At 44.4% G+C, this 21,516-nt stretch overlaps 1 protein-coding gene across 4 annotated transcripts in view; it reads right to left on the bottom strand.

Moving 5' to 3' along the window:
• The window catches only part of Rcan2 (regulator of calcineurin 2), a 176,637-nt gene that overhangs the window by 57,309 nt on the left and 97,812 nt on the right, over positions 1–21,516 (bottom strand). Inside the window, exon 1 of one of the 4 annotated variants that reach the window (XM_004624093.2) lies at positions 8,751–8,982. The exons of the other annotated variants lie outside the window; for them this stretch is intronic. Coding sequence (XP_004624150.1) covers positions 8,751–8,837 — 87 coding nt within the window. The 5' untranslated portion in view covers positions 8,838–8,982. Of the gene's footprint in view, positions 1–8,750; positions 8,983–21,516 lie in introns of those variants that run through there. 4 annotated transcript variants of the gene reach the window in all.

The following is a 21,516-nucleotide window of genomic DNA, read 5'->3' as shown; positions in this document are numbered from 1 at the left end:
TGACATACGGAAGAGAAGTAGGGCTACCCCCATAAGGAACAGAGGACAAGAGTTTGGGTTGCGAGCTAAATATTATATATGAATGCAATGCCTTATCTTTAAGGCTTATATTCCAAAATTTAATGCATTACCTATTCATTAATCCTCAGGGGCATTTCAGTAGCAGAAAGCACAGTTTAAGTACCATTTTGCCAATGAATAGCTATGTGATCTTTGTAAAAAAAACTTCTCGGGGCCTGCCCCTTAGCTCAGTTGTTTAAGTGGCTGCTTCAACAAAGCAGTCAGCCTCAGGTTGCTGCGGTTGAATCCCCACAACTCCAGCCAGCCAAACATGCCCTGAAGGCATTTGGAGTCAGCCAAAAAAAAAAAAAAAAAAAAAAAGAACAACAACAACCTTCTCTATCAATAACTTGTTTTCCATAGGCAGATAAATAAATACCTCGGCTTTTATAGGATATGGCCACATGCCTGATACCTAAGGTATTTAGCAAATGAGGAGGTCTGGCTAGAAAACTTCTTCGATCCTTTGGCATGGTTAGGAACATGAAGATTTTGGCAGGAAGTGTTGGTACATGACTATACTCTCAGCGCTAGGAAGCTGAGACAGAAGGATCAGAAGTTCACAGCCAGCAGTGGCAACAACATGAGTCGAGTCCAGCTTGGACTATGTCTCAGAAAGCTAGACAAGGGGCTGCGGGCTAGCTCAGAGGCATAAACACCTACTTGGCAAGCGCAAGGTCCTGAGTTCAATCCCCAGCCCCTCATGCCATCCCTGTCCCAGATGCCCCACTGTGCAGTCTCAGCCCTGGAACCAAGCATGGTGACACACGCCTGTAATCTCAGCGCTCCAGAGGTTCAAATAAGAGGATCATTGTGAGTTCGAGACCAGCCTGGGGGCTGCAAAAGTGATCACAAGGCCAGTCCCAGCTACATAGTGAGACCCTGTCTCAAAAAAATAAACAAAATAAAGCTAGACAAACAACCAGCCAAACATAAGCCACATGGTTTCTAATAGCTGCTTAGGTAGGGCCAGTGCAGAATATTAAGAATATTTATGGGCTGGGGAGATGGCTCAGTAGAATAAGCGTTTGCCTAGAAAGCACAAGGGCCTGAGTTCAGTCCCCAGTTCTGCAAAAAAGAATATTTATGATGGGGGCCTGCCCCTTAGCTCAGCTCTTTAAGTGGCTGCTTCAACAAAGCAATCAGGCTCAGGTTGCTGTGGTTTGATCCCCACAACTCAAGCCAGCCAAACCTGCCCTGAAAGCATTTGGAGCAAAAAAGAAAGAATATTTACGAAAACCTTCCATGCTTAAAAAGAAAAAAAAATTATATATCTACCTATGTATATACATTTGCATACATACACAAAACACACAGGCACATGGACTCTTATGAAAGCCCATATATTGAATATTCTCTAGGGAAGGTCTAACTTGATACATATTTTATTTAATAATTTTAAACTCCATTCTCAGTGGTGCATATGGACAAAGTGCAGCTTGGTACCTGTTTGAAATCCCCATAAAGAAATTTGTCCCTTTTCAAAAGGAAATGCCAGGCCAGGTGAAGGGTAGAAAGTTTATGACCTCCGTGGAGAGCTGGGCTACTCACTGAAATGCCTATTAAGTTTACAGCCTAAACACAAAGGATAATAAATGTTTCAGGAGTCGTTTTTCTTTTTTATGTGTCAATTTGAAGTCTCATCAATAAACGCGAAGTCAGGCCATTATCAATCCCTGACAGTTGGACTCAAATAGAACCCCTAGGAAACCAGTGATATCCTCTGAGTTTTCTGTGAAAATCTGTTTCTTTTGGAGAGCAATTTTAATGAAGATGCTGTGTTTTGTTTTTTAATAAAGCTGGCATTCAGGGGAGGTAGAAACCATCTGTGGCTTGTGTTTCGGCAGCTAAATGACTCTTTAAACAGCCAAGCAGGTTTGGAGTTGGCTTTTCCTCTGAACGTTGCCATTAGATGAATCTGGCCTACCTCGTCTTCCCTAATGTGACTGGCAGCTGGGAAATCCACCTGACTACTCCCTCAGGGGGCACCTGTCGGCAGCATGAAATCATCTCTTCCTGCTCTGAAAAGATATTTACCACTGCCTCCAGAGACAATAAAATTCTCAGTATATGTGTTCAGGAATGTCACATTTCTTAAAGTATTTTAAAGGTTAATTATTGGTAACTCTATGTTTCATGTTAATTCATTGATTTTCAAAATGGTCTCAATTCTAGCCCATGACATTGTGGAAGACAGAGGAAGCCTTTGCTTGGTAGTGGATTAGAATCTGGTACCCACAACCCTGCCCACACTCTTTCCGTAAGGTAATCAGATGGGTAACAAGTTATTATTTAATACTATATTCAATTGAATAGGTAGTGAGTGTTTTGGTCAACTTAACATTTTGGTTGCTAGAAGTTTCTGTGGTGGAGTGATAGCTGGTGCTTAATTTGCAACAGCCAGTTGAACTGAACCAGTGTGGTGCTGGGTATGGGCGGCCCACCTGAGGGTTGTTGCCAGGAGCCTAAGAGGCGGAACTGGAGAGGAAAAGTTTAGAAGCTGTTGAGAAGCGATTGCTTCTCTTGGAGGAGCTTGTGGTGCTGGCTTTCCTGATGAACTTGGTTGTTCTCTTTGTCACAGGAGCTCGGGACATTACTGTCAGTGAGAATGGCTTCAGTTCACTTCAGGGGAGCGCTGGTCCTCACTTTGAGCATCACTTCCTGGCTCCGGACGGGAAGATAGTGCCCTGCTCAGTCTCCTGGAGAAGCCTGTCATGTTGGTCTTGCTGCTGGGAACTCTTGCTGTTCTTGTTGCAGGAACTCAGGGTCTCACTGTCTCTGAGGATGGCTGTGGCACTTTTCAGGGGATCTCTGGTTCTCACCTTGAGCCTCAGTTCCTGGCTCCAGTGCAGACCCCCCTGTCACCTGCTGGCCGAGATCCTTCATTGTGCTGGCATAGATTTTCTAGCTTTCACTACTGACTGTGGGGCCGTCCCAGTGTAGATCCATATCATGGGCCTGAGTGAGACATTGTCGTGGCTCTTGGACTCATGGGGTGGGGGGGAGGGGCATTGGCAGGGACTCTAGTCTTCAAGGGGCCTCGTGCAGGTCATTGCCGTGGAATCCAAGTGTTCAGCTAAATTCTATGGATCTTTCATGTGTGAACAGATTTCCTGCACCCTCTTTGTCTATGACTATTTGGATAACTATTGTCAAATAATCCTATAATTATGTGTCCTATATATTTTCCCTTGTGAACCCCAGGTGACAACAGTTGCCCTGCGCAACACCAGTGCTTCTCATTTCTGCATACTACATCCTCTGCAAATGCATCTAAGCTACCATGAAGATGCATGGGTTTGAAGATGGGGTCAACAGGCCAGAGGTCTCAGTGCCATGAGGTTCCCAGACAATCGCCACCACTGGCAAAACCCTCAGACAGGGGTACAGAGTCCAGCCAGCTCTCCAGACACACACCCACTGGCCTCTCTTCCAAACAGCATCCCAGCTCCGGTGCCCACACACTGTCTGGTCACCTGCTCTCCTTGATGGTCCTTTCCCCCTGCCATTATCACCAAACCACACAAGTGATAATGAAGTTTCCAGGGGTTCAAGGGACAAAGAGGTGACATGGTACTAAGGGGCCACAATTTGTGGGTCTTTTTTATAACTCACAGACAGCGTGAGGCAGATACACTGTGAGTCAGTTCCTGTGTTGCTGTGTATAAAGGGACACAAATCACAGAACCTATTTTTCTCAGAATGATTATGAGATGTCCAGAAGGGTTAAGAGACTTGTCCAGAGTTACAGGGACTGGGAGGATACTGGAAAATGCTCAAAGGAAGAGGACAGAAAGAAGGAATCATGAAAGGCCTAAAGTCTTGCCATTTATTTATGACAGCATGAGTGAACTTCAAGGACATCCTAGTAGGCAAAATAAACCAGGCACAGAAGGACAGATGCCACATGATCTCACATGTGGAATCTAAGACAGCTGATTCCATGAAGCTAAGGGTGGATTAATGGTTCCCAGATGCGGAGGACACAGAGAGGAGGGACAGCAGGTCCCATCCTATGATTGTCTATGGGAGTAGGATCTGCCATCCCCTGCACAGAGGGTGACTATCCTACATTGCATGTTTACAAACAGCTGGGGAAGATTTTGATTGCTTACCACAAAGAAACGGTAAGTGTTAAGTTGCTAGCTACGCCAATCACTCTGATTTCAGCATTACACAATGCAAATATGAATCAAAATTTCACGCTGTACTCCAACTACACAATTACATGCCAGTGAAAAATAAAAACACATAAGTTCACGAACTTAATGCTTTTCACATTTCTATGAGGTACTATTTAAATCAAGAGGAAAACCTTTCAGAAGAAGAAACACCTGACCTACGGCAACCCCAAGATTCCAAGCATACAAGGAATTATTATGCTGAAAATAAACTTCTGCTCATATTTTTCCCTCTTTCAAATCATCCAACAGGCCAAAAGTGTAGCATGTGGTTATTAGGTTAAGTATGATTTTCTGAAAACAAATTATGGCCTTTGTCAGTGACAGCCTCTGCTGGTCCCTGAATGTAGGTATGACAGGAACAGGCAAAAAGGGGGGCTCTGGGTACGATGGGGGTCTCTTCAACTGTCACCCCCTCTCTGATCTATTCATGGTTCTGTCACTCATTCAGATCTCTGAATGACATTGGAACAAAGGCTTTTGGAAAACTTTCCCCTCCCCTGGAGTGGCCACGCACTGTACACCATGTTCCAGTTCTCTGCATAGCTGTGGTCACCCCCTGACATTCCTGGGGACATTTCTTCACGGCTACTGTCTGCTCTTGTGAGCAGAAGCTCTCCTTGGGGCAGCATTTGGCCTAGGAGGCAGGCAGCGCTGCACACAGTGGCTGGCTGAATATACTGGTGGAGTCCGAGCTTCCGGTGGGTGGGATACACCATGCTTCCTTCCAGTTCTCATGAGCATGTGAGTCCCACGTCCAAGCATGGTAGCCCACAAGAGGATGAGGCTGGATGCTGGGGCATGCACCGGGGAAGGCTCCTACCCCTTTCCAGGGAGTGAAGTCACTCCTGCAGAGAAGGGGCAGCTTCAGGTTCAGAGGACCCCTGGACAAGGCGGAGGACACTGCTCGGGCCCTTGCTGTGAGCCCAGAACAGTGGAGGCTGTGGTGAGGGTGGGCTGCTCAGAAAGGGTGGGCAGAGTCTCCGCACAGCTCAGAGAGCAGAACTGTGCACGGCAGGCTTAGCCTGGTGGAAGTGGATTGAAAGGCTTCAGAGGCAGAGGTTCTCCAGCCATGCTTGGGTGACCGCACCTCTACCCACTTGTGACGAGCAGAGACAGCTGGCTTTGTACAGCAAGCTCTGCCTGAGCTCCATTCAGACCAGCTGTACTGGGAGTGCCAGGCACCATCAATATTTTTAAGAGCTCTCCGGGGTATAGCAATGTGCAAGTCAGTTTACGAACCACTGGAATCAAGCACAACATAAATTTCATTACCCATCTTTGGAGTCCTTTCATGTTTCCAAGGGAAGAAGACTATTTCAGAAATCTGAGAAGGAAGTGGAAGGAAACCAACTGTGTGTGCCGCATGTGGATACAGAGCCCTGTATCCACACCAGATATCATTTCCTTTCCATTAAGGGCTTCAAACTTCTAGATTTTTCTGACAACTCCTCTGGTACAAAATAGAGAGTAAGTTCACAAGGCCACCATGGATTTCCAGGGAAAGATGGATATGACAGAACCCCATCCACCTGATTTTCTCTTCCCTTTAGTACTATTGCTCTGGCACCACTAACAAAATTTAGGAAACTGGAATCGGAAGAGTCCCTACTGCAGCAAGCTAAAACCACCATGAGGAGACTTTCTAGGTCACCACGAAGAAGGGGATTGGTATCTGCCTCTGCCCCTTTCAGTACATGGCCGTCCTTATGGGCAGTGGTTCCTGACGACCACTGCTTTCCTGTGGGGCTCCGTGTGGTAGCAGGGCTGAGAGCCAGCGATGCAGATGGGTGACCCCACCACATGCCTTCCATCTCACTGACTTCAAATATCAAAGACTTTGGATAACTCCAGGCTGTTATCAGCAACAAATGAAGAGAAAGTTTGTCTCCTGGGAAACTTTGTTTGGTGTCCTGAATTTTACACTTGAACGTCTTCGTGACAACAAGCAACAAACACTTTCGAACAGAGAACTTACAGTGTTTCTCAACACATCTCTTTGACCTCCTCAGTTTGTTTTTAATAAGCACAACGGAGATCTTTGGCTGTTGTAATAGCACCAGTTTCACTTAGGTGTTTGTGTGCTTGAAAGGAGGTTATGTTTCTGTGGCTTGGGTGTGTGTGTGTGTGTGTGTGTGTGTGTGTACACATGAACTCAAGCTCACATATTTGTGCATGTGTTGGGCCAGCAGGGAGGGGAGCCACTTTCTGGAGCTGGAAGTTCAGCTGGAGTCAGGACACTCCAAATTAGGAAAAGCCAGGCCAGGGGGATAGCTCTGTAGAATAAGCACTTGCCTGGGAAGTGCAAGGTCCTGAGTTCAATCCCTGGTATCAGAGAAAAAAAAAAAAAAAAACAACAAAAAACTAGGAAAAGCCAACTGCTATTTCAGAGCACATCTGAAAAGACCTGAGTGATTATGCTGAAAATCATTCACATTTACCAAGTACTGAATATGAGGCGGGCTTGGTGCCCATTGCTTTAAATACAAGCATTTCTTTAATGCTCTTGCTAAGCCAAGAAGTAGGCAATACTGTTGTCCCTACTTTACAGATGTGAAAACTAAGGTACAGAGGCAGGATAATTTGCCTACAATGCTTCTGAGCTTTCAGGAAAAAGATAAGAGTCTTTCCAGAAAACTCTTATATTTATAAAGAGCAATGGCTGCTTTCTTATCAGTCCCCAAGAACCTCCTTCTCCACTGTCCCCTTTCTCATGGACAACTAATGAAGCAACTTGGTCCCTTGCAGAGAACACTGCTTCTCCCTTGCTGGGTAAGATCTGCCCTCTTCTAGCCCAATAGCAGCGTTCCCATGCGGTCATCCCAAGTACTCCAACACAACCAGCTTTAAGAACTCCATGTCCCTTTAATTCCACAAAATGTTCTCTGTCCTTAAGAAATATCAGCCAAGTGGTTGTTTTAGGTATCATACAAAAATATTTTAAATTCCTTCCTGCACAAACACAATGGTCAACTGAGGTCTTTAATAAACAGCTCTTTACTATTGTGTCTTTTTTTTGTAGAGAGTGGTGAATATCTTGTGATGTCTTGGGGGAAGGAGCACAAACAAAAGAGAGTGGTAGAGGCTGGGAGAAAGCTGTGAAGTTTTACTCTCTGTATTGCAGTTTCTAGAAATGTCCCTTCCGCAGTCACCACACAGGACTTGAGGTCGGCTTTACACTGAGGCAATTTGGTGACTGTCACCCCTGTTGGAGCACAGCCTCTGGGTGTACATTTCCACTCTGGAAGCCAACTGTCACTCTGGCAGCTGCAGGTCTCTCTGATCTGACTTTTTGAACCTCAGTATGCTGTGATAGGTGGCAGACTCTTCCACTGAACTGGTCTATGAACTGGTAAATACAGGGACACGTCTAAAATATGTAGGAACCAGAGACCACATGATCGAATCCATTTCAAAAGATGGCTCAGAACTGCAATCATGAACAAACGGCACAACCAGGGGTTGTGCTTATAACACACAACTCTGCAGGTGCAGGGGGGCAGTGTGTCCCCTGGACCCCAGAAAACAAAGAATTGAGGGGTTTCATTTAAGTAAGACTAAGTTGTGTACAGATGATCAAAGGTTATGCAATGTGACTTGTGTTACCCTCCCCCTGCCACATGACAAACAACTGTCCGTGTGTGTGTGTTTGTGTGTGTGCGCACACATATGTGCATGCATGAACTATTTAGATGAGCTCCAGTTTGATCTTGCACTCAATGTGAGAGAATAAAAATTCTAATTCTATAGGCATGGACTCTTTCCCATAATGGACAACCAAATGAAACAAACAAACAAGGATGTACATCATAGGGGACAAGCATGACAATGAAGCAACCACTGCAGACCCCCGAGGAGGAGGAATCAGTGGGATGCTGAGCCTTGGGGGGCACCAGTTCTTTTCACTGGAACTTTCCTGACGGATCACTGTGCAAGGAAAATGAATTGCTTTCTCACCTCACAAAGAAAATGCAGGCAGCTGCTCTCCAACTTCGGTCCCCAGAGGGCTGAAGGAGGAATCTGCCATCTGCAGCGCAGCTTTTGTTCCACGGGAAGCCCGCATCCCAGGATGTTTAAGTGACACACTACAAAGGAGGACTGTCCCCCAGGGAGGGCGGCCCGAGTGCAGGGGTTAATAGGTGCGTGTGTCTTGGTTAATCATTGATGTAAAACCCCCTCAGCACAAAGGACAAAAAATTCTCTTGTTGACAAAGGTCCACTCAGTAAGAGATCATGAGAACGAGTCCACTGGGAAAGAGAGGACCAAAAGGGGGCATGTAACAGAAAAGCCGGTCGAAAGCAGGCAACGCTGATCTCGTATGCAAAAGCAGCAGCTGTCCCCTGTCTAACTTAGTCTAATTAATACAGCCTTCATCACATGCATTTCTGGTGCGGACTCTGAGCAGAAAACTATTCACCGAAGTCTTATTTCCGTATACATAAAAGGCTCCGCCCAGGCGGGTCCAGCACCAGCAACCATGAACAATAAGACTGCATACAGTTGCGTACCTTCACCTCCTGGTTGGTAAAGACCTCCACGTCCACCACACAGGCGACCAGCGTGGAGACATCACAGTCCATGCTAGGGGCTGGCATCCCCTCCCGAGTTCTCAGCGAAGAGCCAGGAACCCTGCGCTGGGCGCGGAAGGCAGAGGCTCAGGCTGGCAGGCAGGTGCTTTGGGGCCGGCCCGGAGGCTGCCCTACTCTGGAGCGCAGGCACCTGGTGCCCAGTCCCGCTGCACGCAGCCCTCGGTGACTGAGGCGTGCAGGGGCGGACCGAGCGGTCCGGCTTGCTCATGGCTATGACATCACCGCCGAGACTGACACAAGCTGAAGCTGGCTTCCCGCCCCCCCTGCAAGTCTTTTATCTCCAGGCAGCGCAGTGGAGCAAATTGAACATGATTATGTGCTAAATCTGAACTCCGACTAAATCAATTCAGGCAGCGTTAGCGAGGAACTGAGTCATAGCTGTTGTTTCAGCCGGGTGCTTGTGTTTGCAAAAAATCAGGGGTTGGTTGGAGGCATCTGAATCCAGAGGTTCTGCTCTGGCAGGAGAGATGAGCCTGATTCTGATAGGAGCCTCCTGGGGCTCAGGTTGGACAATTTTCTGCCTCGGAGATGAGCAGGACTTTGGGGCATTTAGCAAATGACTTGCCTCCTGCTAATTGCTCCGTGCCCCTCGGATCAGCCTCGAATGTTCTGGGCATCCTAATGCGTCCCAGGCATGGGCTGAATAGAAATCCAGTCTCGGGGTGAAATGAGCTGGTCGACTGTTATTTCGGCAGGCTGGTAAGAGGAGATAATTAGCGGTTGGCGGAAATTCTACTTGAAGTACACAAGTGCAGACTTGTAAGTTATAAAAGCACGCTTCTAAGCTCAGGATTTCAGACAGTCTCCAAGGTCATTGGCACCAAAGGCAGTCAGGGGAAAGGAGTTAGAGCTAACGCCTTGCCTGGGGACAGATGGCAGCGTCACTGATGTGGGTCGTTGTCGGAGCCTCTGGCGCTGTTTCCCCCCCCCCCTCTCCCGCAACCCTGCACATTCCAGCCTCTTCCTCTTGACTGTGAAGCCCTGAAGGGCAGGGCTGCGGCTAGTTCACCTTACATTTTGAGCTCTTAACAAAGCGAGGCTGGCACAGAAAGATGATATATGTGCGGTGACTCAATCGAACAGGAGTAGCCTTCTCTCACGGCAGGAGTGAGCGAGGGAGCAATTGCAGATTGGTTTTATTTGTTTATTTTTATTTTTCCCCATAATTTTATTGAGAAACAAATAGCAATGAGACAGTTTCAAATCAAATTGGTAGGACAGTTTCAATAATTAACACATTTCATACATTCTTCCTAGTGGTTAATTGCTGTACAAGATGCGGACACGGTATCCTATTTACAAACACCATTAAAACAAATCCCTCTATTCATTAAGAGAATGTAACTATATATCTATCCTAACCACTTTGAATACACAGATACAAAATGATCATTCATCTGTATCCCCCCTTTTTTTTAGTTCCGTCATTTAAATATTATAGGTGTGTGAACTCAGCAAAATATTCCAAAATAGTCCAGTAGTCCATAATAGTACTGGGTCTTCTGCTTGACTGGCAATGTCAGAAGTTGTTGACCTGAGTCAGTGAGGTCCACTGGGATTTGCATAAGCATGGGTAAAATTAAAACCAATCTGAGAAAATGTCACATGGAGAGTAAACCTTTCCTCAGGTTGGTTTTAATTTTACCCGTGCTTATTCAAATCCCAGTAGACCTCACTGACATCCAGCAGTTGTCCCCAGTAAGAACACTGCTGTCTCTCTACTAGGGATATGAACATTATGAGGTTTTTTTTGTTTTTGTTTTTGTTTTTGTTTTGTTTTGTTTTTGAGACAAGGTCTCACTAGGCAGCTCAGGCTGGGCTCGAACTCATGGCAATCCTCCTGCTTCAGCTTCTTGAGTGCTGGGATTGCAGGCATGTGCCACCATGCCCAGCAGGAATGTTGCGATCTACACCAGATCCACAGATCCGCACCTCTTTGGCACATTCTTAGACGAAGCAATCCAATGTCACAAGCAAATGAGAAAGATGATACCTCAGCCAGAGTAGAGAAGTTTGGTCACTGGATCACACTTGAGCGAAGCGTTCTCTTTAAACATGGGCTTTCCATGCTAGAAGGGACTTGTCCCCAGACAGGCACTGACACTTAGGTATGCGCTCACCTGACTGCTGTGTTCTCCTAAAGCCCTGTGTGTTTGGAACTCCATGGCACTTTCCAAGGAATGACTGTTCGCAAAAGATAAGATGACCGGAGGGCAGGCCTCACCATCTTCAGTGTGCTAACACACGGGGACACGAGGGGAGGAGAAGACAGCACTCACCCAAGACAGAGCAGGGGACGCTGGGGAAGCCGTAGCATGAGAGTGGCCAGTGGGCAGCAGCGAGGTGACCTCTGCTCTGACCTTGAACATGGCTACAACGTTGGCAGGCAGAGGAGTAAGCAGAGCCCTCCGGCCAGGGAAGAAGGGAACGGAAATGCTCTTGGGGTGAAGGGAGAATAAGACCTCTGAAATACACTAGGAAGCTGCAGCCAAGTGATGCCGCCCTTGATGGCCTGCAGCGCCCCCTGGCTGAGCAAGCAGGACCAGGCAGAGTTGCCGAACAGGCACACGGGATTGGCATAATCACAGCCGTGATGGCAAGCGCACACAAATGAAAGAATGTTTCTCAACCCCATCGGCATCTGTTCAAGAGGTCAGGCTGAAATGGATATTTTTCTCAAATATCCTAAAGTTTATTTTTTAAGGTTTCCCAGTAGAGACATAGTGAAAACTGTTCAGCAATCCGCTGTCTGCAGAGAAATATCCTGATGTGTAGTGTTTCGGATCTCTGTGCTATTTCTGCAGGGGCTGGAAAAATATCTGCTACTTGGGATGTCCTCTAATCAGCACAGGGAGTACAAATGGATAAATGCTGTGAATGCGTGAATCTGAGAAGGCTGATCTAGAGACGCAAACCTAGAGAAATGCCTCCTGACCTCTGGGGACAGGGTGGCCCTTGCAGGGTGTGTGTGTGTGTGTGTGTGTGTGTAGATCATGCTGTTAAGCTGACAGTGAAGCCCTGGCATGGAGAGCCCTCTGAACTCACGTGGCCTGCAGTGGACCAAGCTACCACCCTTCCATTGCCTAACCTGAGAGGGAAGAAGTGACAAGGTGTGACACAGATGCCTTCCTCGGGGTCGCCTTCCCTCACCTCCCATTGGCCATTCTCAGAGGGCTGACAGCTGAGCTGTGCTGTCCTCTCTACTTGGGCAGCAGGACCTGCCACTTGCCATCCTTCCACAGGTGGTGATGGAAGCCGTGGCCACACGGGCTTTGTTAATGAGCACCGAAGTCCCTGTTGTGCTACAGATTGCCCAAGGCATGGCTCGCTCTAGGCCTCACTGTGGATCACTTGGGCCTGTTTTCACGCCAGAGAATTTCAACACACTCAGAAGTAGCATACGATGAACCCACCCCCAGGTGCGGAAATGGCAAATGTAGAGTCCTTTTGGTCTTCCATGCCTGTGTCCTGAGTGTGGGCCCCAGAATAACGCATTTGGGTCACCCAGGAACGTGGGAGGTTTGGGCTCCGCCCACTTCCATGCAAGGATTATTTTGAAGCAGATATCTGATATCATTTCCTGTGCAAATATTTAAGTAGACATCACTGAAAGATGGAATTCTTCTTTTGCAACCAAAATACCATCACATACTCCGAAAGCAAGAATCCCCCTGGCACCCCCAGCATCCTGCTGCCATGTACGTTATTTCTCCAGCCACAGGCATACCATGTCCTTCTAACCCTGGCCCCCATCCCCCTCCCCACTGTCGCTTCTCTCCTAAGGGTGACTTTGCTTGCACAAAATGAGCCCTGAACTCTGTGTCTCTGGTGTCCATTTGAGCCCACGGCGCTTCCTTCCACCTCTGCTTTTCATTCCAAGGTTGGTTATCAGCAGCAAGGAACTCATACTCATTGTCAATGACAATTTCTGGGTTTTCTTCGTGGGATATACATAATGTCATTCCACTGGTTTCTCTACTACCCTCAGGCTAGACCCAGAGGCTGAGATTCAGGTAGGGCACAGTCCCTGCAGGGACGGTGGCGTGCGGTCCTCAGTGGACACATGATCCAGCTGTCCCTCTACTGTGGCACGAGTGGGCTTCCATGCTCAGTGTCCGTACCCACTTGCTCATTTGCTAGGAGTTGTATGTGATGGTTGTCTTTCTACAGTTATTCTTTTCCCTCCTGGCTTCCAAAGATAATGGAATTTTTTCTTTTCTTTTGAAAGTATCACTATAAACTCTTGAGTTAGACCTATTTGATGGGTTTCAATCCATTGTAGTTTTATCTTCCTGAGGATCACATTGCTTGTCTTGGCTGAAGGGAATGCAATAAGGCTGGTCCCCGAGTCCTTCGCCGGATTCCAGCAGTCTTTGCCTTCTGGTATGACAAGATGTTCCAATCTCGTCTTGTTCATTTCCTGCCCCAGATAAGGAGCCGGGCATTTCTCCAAGGAGCCTCAGTTCAATTTAGTCAGTATTTCAGCCTATTTTAAGATCACAATCTATATATTTAGAGATGTTCCTTGTACGGGCTGGGTATTGTTTACAAGCCTGTTTCATGGACAGCGAGGGGGAGATCTAAATGCATTTTATAGATAACATGCATCATGAGTTGAGACTGATAATTCCAATTCCAATCCAGGGCCACAAGCCTTCAGCTCAACCTTGTCTGGCTGACTTCTGTGTCCCTTTCTTCCATACCAACCACCTCGATCCTTATTAACATTTACCTTGTTCCATATGAGAGGAACAGCAGCTGCAGAGCCACAGCATAAATGCTAATAAGAGGAACTTAAGGAGGTTTTTGCTGTTTTTTCTTTAAGGCCTTAGGTTATATTTCATTTAAAAGTACATATTATTTTGTTTCCTAGTTGTTTGGAAATAATTCCTCTATTCTACTAAGTAAATATCAAACTAGGCTCATTTATTTCATTTCACTACTTCTAATTCCCAAGAATTGTTTTTCCTTTGACATGTAACTTTGTTTTATAGTTATATAAGGTATTTACAGGGCTTAGATACCAAAACTGCAAATCTACAAAAAAAAATCTAGCTTCTACTCCTGTCTCTTCTTCCACATTGCCCTCCTGCATGCTTACTGCTTGTCCTTTCTTTTGTGTGTGTGTGTGTGGCCTGCTCAGCCTGCCCTGGGGGTGTGGCTGGCATGGCCTGTGATGCTGGGGGTTGAACCTGGTCCCTGAACTTGCCTAAGCTTGCCTAAATGGGCGCTTTAGCTTGATGAGCTATCTCACCGGCCCTGTCCTGTCTTTTATTTGTGAAAAACACTAAGACAGACAGGCACAAGCACAGGCACAGGAATGCACACATGTGCACACACACACACACACACACACACACACATTCATGCACATGTGCATACACACGTACACACACACACCGGGTGGGCTGCAGGAAACTCATGCAACTGTCTTAACAACAACAAACTAAACAAAATGAAAGCAAAGTGCCTCAAGGAATTGAAGAAAGAAACATAAATGCACAAAATCCCAGAAACCCACAGAGCATTGCCCATAGAAGAAGAGGCCCAGATTCGCTTCCTTCTTTGGTGCAGTTATGGGAGAAGGACTCTGCCACCATGCACCAACGGCGGACAGAACTGGGTGAGCTCACGGCCAACTATGGTAATCTCACACATGCTGCAAGAAAGCAATAGAATCCCAAAGAGCTCTGGTCAAAGAACAAGCCTGTAAAAACAGTCCTGTGTTCAGGACTGGCCTGAAATGAAACAAGAGATTTGCGGGAAACCATGTAGTGTTCTAGCACATGGAACATCCCAAAGTAAGACAATGGTGTAGAAGAAACGCACGAAGAGATAAAGGCACACGTTTTCCCCAGACTGATGCATCAATCTTAGAAGACAGCTAAACTCCATGAAGCCATACTTAGACACCACATACACCATTATTATTAAAAAGGAAATATTAAAAGAAAAGGAAAAAGATATTCAACAGAGGGGAACAACAATAAGAATTGTGTCCAACTTTTTATCAGAAACAATAGTGTCCAGAACATACTGCAATAGGACAATGTATTGAAAGCCAAGAAAGAAAAGGACACATTGTTAATCTAGTTTTCTACATGCAGCAAAAGAAAAAGACTTTCATGTATGAAGCAAGGCCTATGTGTTACATGGAAAGAAGCCAAGGGCCACATATTGCATCATTCATTTACTTGAAATGTCTCATGGGCCACTGAGCTATCTCCTCAGCCCTTAAAGCAACTAACAGTTGTTTGAACTGTGGACATAAAAAAGAATATTCTGCTAAAAGGCATGAGGGACCATCTGGGACATAGAATTGTTGTAGAACGGAAGAGTGATGACAGTTGTGTAACCGCATATGTTCATTAATCCTTGCATCACGTGCTTGCAGCGAATTTATGCTTTGATACAATTATTAAATACTGTAAAGATGAAAATATTTTAACAGGAAAAAGAGCAGAAGTGACTCACCTACTTTGCATCTAAATGACTAGAAATGATTAAAAGTTGCCGCAAACTGAAAGTAATGATACCCAAGAGAAACCAAGATTTGAGGACGGGATATGAGCAATGCAATGAGTGAGTTTGTGGGTGAACAGAAAAGCTTCTAAGGGAAAATCTCAGTAATGAACCATGGCGGTTTCAGTATACATATGCAGAAATAAAATACATAACAACAAGGGCACAGACATCAGGAGTGGGGGAATAGAACCCTAGCATGTGATGGTCTTTGTGAAACTGTATAGTATTACATAAAGGTAAGCTGTGATAGGTTAAAGATCCCTTGTGTCTTCTCTAGACCAGAGCAACCATTGAAAAATAACAAAAGAATTTGCTAAAAAGTCTATGGAAAAATCAACCAGGATAATAAAACAAAACAAAATGAGAAATAACTTAGAGAGAAGGCAGAAAAAGAGGCCCAGGGATAGATCAGGTAGAACAAACAGAAAACAAATGCCAAGATGATAGATTTGACCCAAACATACTGATAATTACTTTGAATGCAAATGGACTGTCAACATTTAATTAAAAGAAATAAATCAGACCGGCATGTGTAAACATTGTATTGTCTCCTTAGTGTGAAAACCTGAAAGAGAAAAATGGAATCTGAAAGGTACAATGGCTTCTGGGAAAAGGGAATGAACTTATTGAAAAGGAAAGAGCCGCTGAGTTGAGGAGGACAGTAGAGGGAGTGGGGGAAGGAGAGAAATCTATGTATGTAAGCAGGATGGTTTGGACAACTGTACTGTGCATTTTTGCTGGTCTGTAGAAAGAAGCAGTTAATGCTTTAATTTGTTTCATCTCCTTTTTTCAATTGTTTGCACTTCTTCTCTTCTTAATTTCTCATACATTTCTTTCTTCTTCCAATTTTTACATATGTATATCTGGTAATAGGAATACCTTTGGAAGACAAGACAATGCATTGCAACAAACACTGTGAATTCATATTACTTTGTTAAGTGAAATTCTGTATTACTTGTAATATTTTCAGTTTTAATTCTAATTTGTACTGTCTATTAAAAACAAAACAAAAATATTTTTTAAAAAATAACCAGGCTGGGTACTACAATGCTTCAGTGCTTGCTCTGCATACATGAGGCCCTGAGTTCCACGCACAGCACCATAAACAAATAAAGAAACAAAAAAAAAAAAAACCCACACTAGGTATAAAGGACAAAGGTCTCTCTTTCCTCTTCCTCTTCTTGACCCTCGAAGATATATTCCAAATCTGAAGTTGAAAATAAAAGACTAAACACATTTAAACCATATAAACAATGAACATTAGAAGCTAGGAGTGCCTACACCAGAAAAAGTAGATTTTTTAATTATTTTTTATCTTTAAAGAATACAAAATAGAGATATAAAAAAAAAGTGTTAGAAATGACACAAGACTTCACTAAACAAAGTAATAGGAATTCAGGAATTCAACAATGGTTGCTGTATTACATAATGCTATCTTCAAATTAGTTGTCCATATTACCAGATATAAACATGTGAGATTCATTTAAAAAAAGAAACAAAAAAGTTATAAGAAATTCAAAAGAAGAAAAAAAAATCAGAGTAAAAAAAAATTAATCATTAGTTGCTCCTTTCAAAAGACCAGAAGTCAACATAATTATCCAAACTACTCTACACATACACCCAAATATATCATTTTCCCTTCTTACATTAAAAGATTTTTTTTAAATGAAGAGGATTACCAGAGACAAAGACAAGAGGACAGATACTTTAGAAAGTCAAGAAAATAACCAGTCCTAGATGCGAGATGGTAAATAAGAAAACTCCAAAGCCGTAAGAGGAACGCAGCAGAACGGCAGGGAGGACTACGGAGCTGCAATCCCTGCTGGTTATGTAACGCCTCTCCCACAGAAGCCGGTAGGGAGAGCCCAGCAAAGAGAAAGGGTTTGAATAACTCTGCAAACCAACTTGACCTGATTTTCCCACTATCGAGGTGCTACTTGCCTTTTGATCCTATATCTTGCATTAGGGTACAGTGGAGTTTTACAGTGGCCAAATAACATGTGTTATTACCAAGATTGAATGAAATAAAAAAGTGGGAAAACTCACTTGTTTTCTGATTAAGCCAGATATTAAAGAAATTTGCAAAAATATAAATTCAATGACTCAGTGTCATTCCTTTCACTATTTTTTAGTTTGAAAAACGTAGTGGTTTTTCCATTAAAAAATGCTATGTTAATAAATAGTGTGTTAAGTATAGATTTTTTAAAATCTCAGTTTTCATTTCTAGTCTGATGAATATAAATATCTATCATCCACATAAACTGAAACTCAGATGTTTAATAATTATTATGTGCAGGGAGTGAGACCAATATTTTGGCAACCATTGATGGTAAAGGATGTTCCTGATAATACGAAATTAAACTAGAAGTCAATAAAAATACAACGTCTAGAAACCTCAGGTATCTGAACTGAAATGGTACTCAGAATCCTGAGTAACCTTTCCATCAAAGAATAAACCTTCCTGGAAATTTAAGAAATATACAAAGTGAAATGATATGAAACAACATAACAAAATTAATAGCTGAAGCAGCCCTGGGAAGCTTTGGGTGGTGTTAGGAGGGAAGAATCCCCTCCTAAATGGGAAGCATCCCCCACCAATGCATTTCCTGCGGACTTGAGCCCTGGGTATTTCAAGGTAGAGGATGGAGGGTTGATTTGGTCATGAAGGCATGGACTTCGCCAATGGATTGAGGAGGTCATTGGCTGAATAGGCTATTAGGGGGCGGGACCTTGTAGGCAGAAGTAGGCCACTGAAGGGGCCTTTAAGGATTAATTCTGTCTCTGGCCTCCTCTCTCCTGGTCCTTCCCTTTCTTTCTGCTGCTTCCTGTCTGCCAGGAGGTAACTGCCAGGCTCTTCTGCCACGAGCTTTCTTCCTCGGAGGCAGAGGACCATGGACTGAATCTACTGAAACCATTAGCAGAGTAAACCTTCCCTCCTCCACAGAGTCACTGATGTCGAGGATTTCACCACACCAATTAAAAAGCCGGCCCAGATAACCAGTAAGCAATCATACAACAACCTTAAACAAATTCATTGAGAAAACAGGGAAGAAACAATGCTGATGCTCAAGTTAGATAAAGACTGTAAATAAATAAACAAACTGGGGAGGGCCGGCCAAATAGCTCAGCGGATGTGGTGGTACAAGCCTGTAATCCCAGCTCTTGGGAGGCTATAAACAGGCAGATCACTACAAGTCCAATCTACTAGTGAGACCCTGAACACCCTGTAGACCCTTCCCTAAAATACAAAATAAAAGCTGGGGATATACCTCAGCAGCACAAGTGCCTGCCTGGCAAGCACAAGGTCCTAAGTTTGAGTCCTGGTGCTAAAAAAAAATTAAATAAACAAATATACATAATCTTTTGCTGGTATTATATTTAGAAATATCTTTTTTTTTTTCTTGTGATACCAGGGATTGAACTCAGGACCCTGCGCTTGCCAGGCAGGCACTTATTAGAAATATCTTTAAACAAAACAATGACAATATAGACAACTAATTAATTATAGGCAGTAATTATAATAGTAAAAATGATAATATGATATATGTCTAAGCATTAGGTACCAGTATAATGTTGTGATGAATCCTCGGGATGAAAGAGTATGCATGTGCTATAAGAATGTTGTCAAATTAATGCTGTGGGATAAGATGTACATTAAGTAAAATATGTATATGATCAGATACTATTATTATATGTACCAAAAAGCATATAAAAGACCTAAAAGATACATGCTAAAATATCAGTAGTGCTGAATTTTGTATCGAAGAAATCGCCACTAACTTTAAAAAAAAAAATTGCCATACTTCCCAAGTTATCTGCAATGTAATTGTGTTGCCTTAATAATGATTGGAGTAGGGCCGGGGAGATAGCTCAGTGGAATAAGCGCTTCCCTGGCAAGCGTAAGGACCTTAGTTCAATCCCTGGTTCCACAAAAAAAAAAAAAAAAAGGAAAAAAGAAACTTTGGAAATGACAACCCTATAGATCACATAAGGATAATTCTCTGCAGACACTTTGGAAAAAGTCAGCCCTACATCTACCACCTTCTATTGATGGAAGATTAAGTTTGCGTGTTGGGCAGACACCAGGTCAGCCATTGGGCTGGTGATTCAGCTGAGCCTACTTGGCATCTGGGAGGCCCTCTCAGCACACACCCTTTACATCAGGGCAGAGATTTTGGCAGGTGGCATTGACACTCACATTTAATCCTGCTGTTATTCCCAAGAGCCCAGAAGATCTATCCTCGTTTAAGCCATCAATTCAAATGTCTTTAAAATTATATTTACATGTATACTATTAAAAATCTCACTAAAGAATGCAAAGAGTATCTCCTACCCATTTTCTGTTGTGTAGAATATTCCCATTCACTAAAATCTCAATTTAAGACAACCTATTAAAATGAAAATTACCAATTGTACCATGAAGCTTAAGAGTCTGTTAAAGAATTCTGGAAAGAGAGAAAGAGAGAAAGAGAGAAAGAGAGAAAGAAAGAAAGAAAGAAAGAAAGAAAGAAAGAAAGAAAGAAAGAAAGAGAGAGAGAGAGAAAGGAGAAAACAAAGAAGGAAGGAAGAAAGGAAGGGAGGGAGGGAGGGAGGGAGGGAGGGAGGGAGGGAAAGAAGGAAAGAAAACAGCCCTTGTTGAGCATGTCCAGGTTTCACACAGCCTCTGAGCCTCTGAAGGGACATCTGTTTGACAGAAGCTTTTCCAGAGAACAAAAGCCATATTTCTTTCTTGGCATCATAATGAGTTAATCAAACTGAAGTGAGAAGAAATTAGCAGAAGCTCTTCTCCAAATCTGGAGGAGTCGCCTGGTGGAGGTAGGCCTGGTGCGGGTCATTCTGGATCTCCTCCCAGGTGGCGCCCTTGCTCTACCCGTCAGGCTCAGCTTCCCAGTGATGGCACATCAAATGAAACAGTGGCGATGACATGCACACTGCTTTTTGTGTGGAGAAAAGTAAATGACCATTTTGTGATATATGTAATGTGACTAAACCCAGATTTTGCAGGCAATGACAGAACGCTTTCTAATTCTTCAAGTATCTAATATATTTATACCCAGTGCCAGACTTGTAGGTGAGCTGAAGGATGCTACTGTCTAAACACGGAATCCCAGGCAGCAGCCAACCTTTCCCACATGGTGCAGGAAGCACCCCCACGCCGGCACCCCGGCACCCCAACCCCTGTGCAAGCCCAGCCATGCCACTCTCCTCATGTCCCTAATGTTTCTTCCTGCCACATCTGCCAGATCCCTTCTCATTCAGTCATTGGGATCAGGGCTTGGGTCCAGCTCGGGCTCTTGCCCCCTACTGCTTGGCAAAGTTGGTAACTTGGCAAAAGTCAGTTGCTATCTCTGGGTTGCTGTTTCCTCCATATTAGGTGAGGGGGTGGGTCACCAGAGGTGCTACCTTGGAGTGACAAAGGCCTGAGGCCATCTCCAGAGTCCCCAGGTAGAGCAACTCACAGAGTCTGCTGTGGTGGTCACAGCACCTGGTGCTGGTGGTGACAACGCCTGGAGTCTACAAGGCTTGATGTAAATGATACCCTGGTAAGAAATTTTCCCCAAATCACAACCCTTTCCATTCTCTATCACTGCATGTTGCTGAGGTCCTGGGTCCCTATTCTGTCCCGTGTCCCCCCAATTCTTACTATCCAGTCCTGAGTACAGACATATTAACTATGAAGGCAAACGTGAGGAATCCTATTTCACAACACGAAAAGGAAGTCAGGAAATAAGAATGAAAATGAAAACCAACTCAGAAATCCATTTCCCTCAAGAATATGGCAAATCCAGAACTGACATTAATGTTTAGGGGCACTTGCGAACAATCACATTTCACAGCTTTTATTGTGTGTAGACTATGTTTGGGCACTCATTAATACAGGGAGGGGCAGGCAAGATTTCCTGAATGTAAAAGAATTTTAAGGAAAGAAGACTATTCTCAGGAGCCCATCCACTTCACCGTGCATCAACTTACTCTCAGAAGAATGCCATTAAAGGGCTGGCCAAATAGGTCAGCAGATTAAAGTGACTGCAAGCAGGCGCAGGGACTGGGGTTTGATCCCCAGGCCTGCCATGCCAGCTCCGACCCCAGGGTGCACTGAGATGGTAATTGAGACTGGGCGTGGTGGTGCATGCCTGTAATCCCAGTCCTTGAGGAGGAG

Source organism: Octodon degus, unplaced genomic scaffold (genome assembly GCF_000260255.1).
Source record: "Octodon degus isolate 3935 unplaced genomic scaffold, OctDeg1.0 scaffold00005, whole genome shotgun sequence".
Lineage (NCBI taxonomy): Eukaryota > Metazoa > Chordata > Mammalia > Rodentia > Octodontidae > Octodon > Octodon degus.
Note: the sequence above shows the minus strand (reverse complement) of the source record. Positions and strands in the feature narration are given on the sequence as shown.